Below are 2,519 nucleotides of genomic sequence, written 5' to 3' on the forward strand. Positions count from 1 at the left end.
TGACAGGGAGTTTCAGATATATGTACAGGCCAGGGTACCTCAGAAAGACGCCGAGGAGATGCATGTGTGCCCAGTCTGGGGGGTGGGGGTCTAGCAGCACCCGAGGAGGGCTGGGGGTGATGAAGGGGTGACACCCACCTGTTGCTTTGCCTTTGGGAGAACCACACACTGCCTTGCCCCAGAGCAGCCCTTGGTCCTGCCCGAGACCAGGACCAGCCCTTTCCCCCTGGGACTCGCATCCAAGGACTGCATCTGGGGAGGTGCAGGATCTGTCCCCGTACATCGCCTTGCAGGCTGCAAAGCGTAGCTTGTCTGCATTGCCCATTTCTAGCTCTGATTTCACTTGGTCAGGAGTTATAACCCTCGAGAGGATGCACAAGCACACCGTACCTTTCCATGACACCGCCCAGAGCCTCGCAGGCGAGCACTCCCCCTCCTCGCTGCCCAGCGAGCCCAGGAGCCCACATCCCCTGGGCTAGTCGTGTGCGCAACCCGTGCCCACCCCTCACGCCTGGTTTTAGTGACATTGGCATTCGCAGAATTCACAGAATTCATTAAGGAAATTGTTATTTACATCACCGTGTTCAGCAGCGCGATGTGATAGAATAGCTGAGACAAGGGCAATAGTTTGCCCAGGTTTGCTGACTCGCACCCTGCCCACGGGCTTATTGCTGACTTGGGCTCAGGGACCGAATCGCCCCGGGTCATTTCCGTCCCTCCGATTCCCACCACGGCAGAGAAGCTGCTGTCTGCACCCCGAGTTTTCACTCGCTGTGTTCACCCTCGAGGGGAACCATCCCTGGGACAAGGCGGGCTGTGTGCGGACACCGTACCCTGGGCTATATTAAGGCATTACACATATGCAGGAGCTGTCTGGGGATTTAAAAAAACCCACTCAAAGTGTAAACATTTTTGCACATCCAGTCATCGGACTTCCACACATGAAGATTTCTGTTGTTTTCTGCATAAATCACGAGTTAAGGAACTACACAAAGAGCACTCGAGCAGACGCCTGGAGCACTGGGGTTCTCTTACAGCACGGCAGCATGCAACACAACGGACTCTAAGTAGTAGAAATATTGTAAATCTCAGTCCAGGACGCTTCCTCCTTCCTACACTTCTTATATAGTTTAGGTAAATGTCATTAACAACTACGTGCCGGTAACTCGGGTAAGATGGGCGGCTGCGAAAGGAGCTTCAGCACGCGGCATGGCTAGTGCTTGGTGATTTCAGCTCGTTTCTACTTTCTCTCTAAGTAGAAAAAGGAGAGATTCTGCTTCCATTCCTGTATCTATGGAGGTTGCTCAATGACCCTTAGGTCGCTGTGCTGGCGGTGCTATGGGTATCAGTGATTCTGCCTTCCTCAGGGACTTTGGCACATTCACCCCAATCAGTACAAGATCCCTGAGAACTTATCAAAGCTGCAGTACTTTATAATTTAAGAGACTGGGCGTGGGCACTCGGCTCCCCGCTGCGTTCACGCCTGCTTCTTGTTGTTGTCCATGCTGTGAAGCAGCACCAGGAACTCCAGGATGAGGTTGGCCGTCTTGCGGGGCCGCTCCACCACCACTGAGTGCCCGCAGTTCTCCAGGATGTACACGTGGCAGTCTGGGATAGCGCTCTCTAGAACACTGGCACCAGAGACATCCAGGACCTGGATGGCAGGGGAAAAAACAGTCACTGCCACGGGCAGTGCTAGGTTTTGCCAGACAGATCCATTGGACCTGCCTTTGCAAATCCAAGTGAGATGCTGAGCAGGGCTGCGGACATGGTCCTTGTGATGCCAGTCCCATCCCGTGGTACCCATGCCCGAGGTTGGGGAAGGGAGGCTGCACGGTCCTGGTCACAGCATGTGGCAGGGAACTCTATTGGATGCGTTTTTGACTGCTGGCTCAGTGCAACGGGGTCGTTGCAAGCACACACTTGCACCTTTGCATTTATAGAGTCCTTTGCGTGCCTGCAGCTTGCCCCCTTCCCCCTCCCTATGAAGCCCATGCCTTTGCCTCGTGCCTTTGCCTCCCGCCTGCCCACGACTGGCACATCCCTCCCCAGTTGCCAGGACAACTCTCTTTGCTGGCACTTCATTCCTTTTCCCAGCCCACGCCTGCTGTGGTGCTGGCACCTGCCCCCTGTCTGCCCCCTCTCACATCCCAGCCCCCACCTGCCTTCTCCTTCCTCCAGCCCTACACTGCTTGCCAGCTTTCTGCCCATCACCCCGCCGAGCCCCCGTGTCCAACCCCACCAGGGATGGGGACACACGTTTGCCAGCTCGCCACAGAGCAGTGCGCAGCTCGGCAGCACAGCCCACGCCATGCCTCCCTGGCTGGAGATGGGGTCCCGTAGGGGGGCGGGAGGGGCTGCGTACCTGGTCCTGCTTTCCCCAGATGACTTGCGTTGGTGCTTTGATCTTGGTCATGTTCTCATGGAGAGAGTGCCTGGACTTTTTATCCACAATTTCTAAGAACACTGGTGGGGGCAAGAGGAGTCAGTCCTACAAGGGTGCTTTGCCTTCCCTTCTC

General features: G+C 55.9%; 1 protein-coding gene across 1 annotated transcript in view; it reads right to left on the reverse strand.

Annotated features, from left to right (window-relative positions):
• Nucleotides 1-1,477: 1,477 nt before the first annotated feature.
• Nucleotides 1,478-2,519, reverse strand: part of ABHD6 (abhydrolase domain containing 6) — a 7,623-nt gene continuing 6,581 nt past the window's right edge. Inside the window, exons 7-8 of the mRNA XM_010151528.1 lie at nt 2,366-2,466; nt 1,478-1,654 (exon numbers count right to left, since the gene is read on the reverse strand). Coding sequence (XP_010149830.1) covers nt 1,478-1,654; nt 2,366-2,466 — 278 coding nt within the window. The remainder of the gene's footprint in view (nt 1,655-2,365; nt 2,467-2,519) is intronic.

The sequence above is a fragment of the Eurypyga helias genome, unplaced genomic scaffold, assembly GCF_000690775.1.
Source record: "Eurypyga helias isolate BGI_N326 unplaced genomic scaffold, ASM69077v1 scaffold24665, whole genome shotgun sequence".
Classification (NCBI taxonomy): Eukaryota; Metazoa; Chordata; class Aves; order Eurypygiformes; family Eurypygidae; genus Eurypyga; species Eurypyga helias.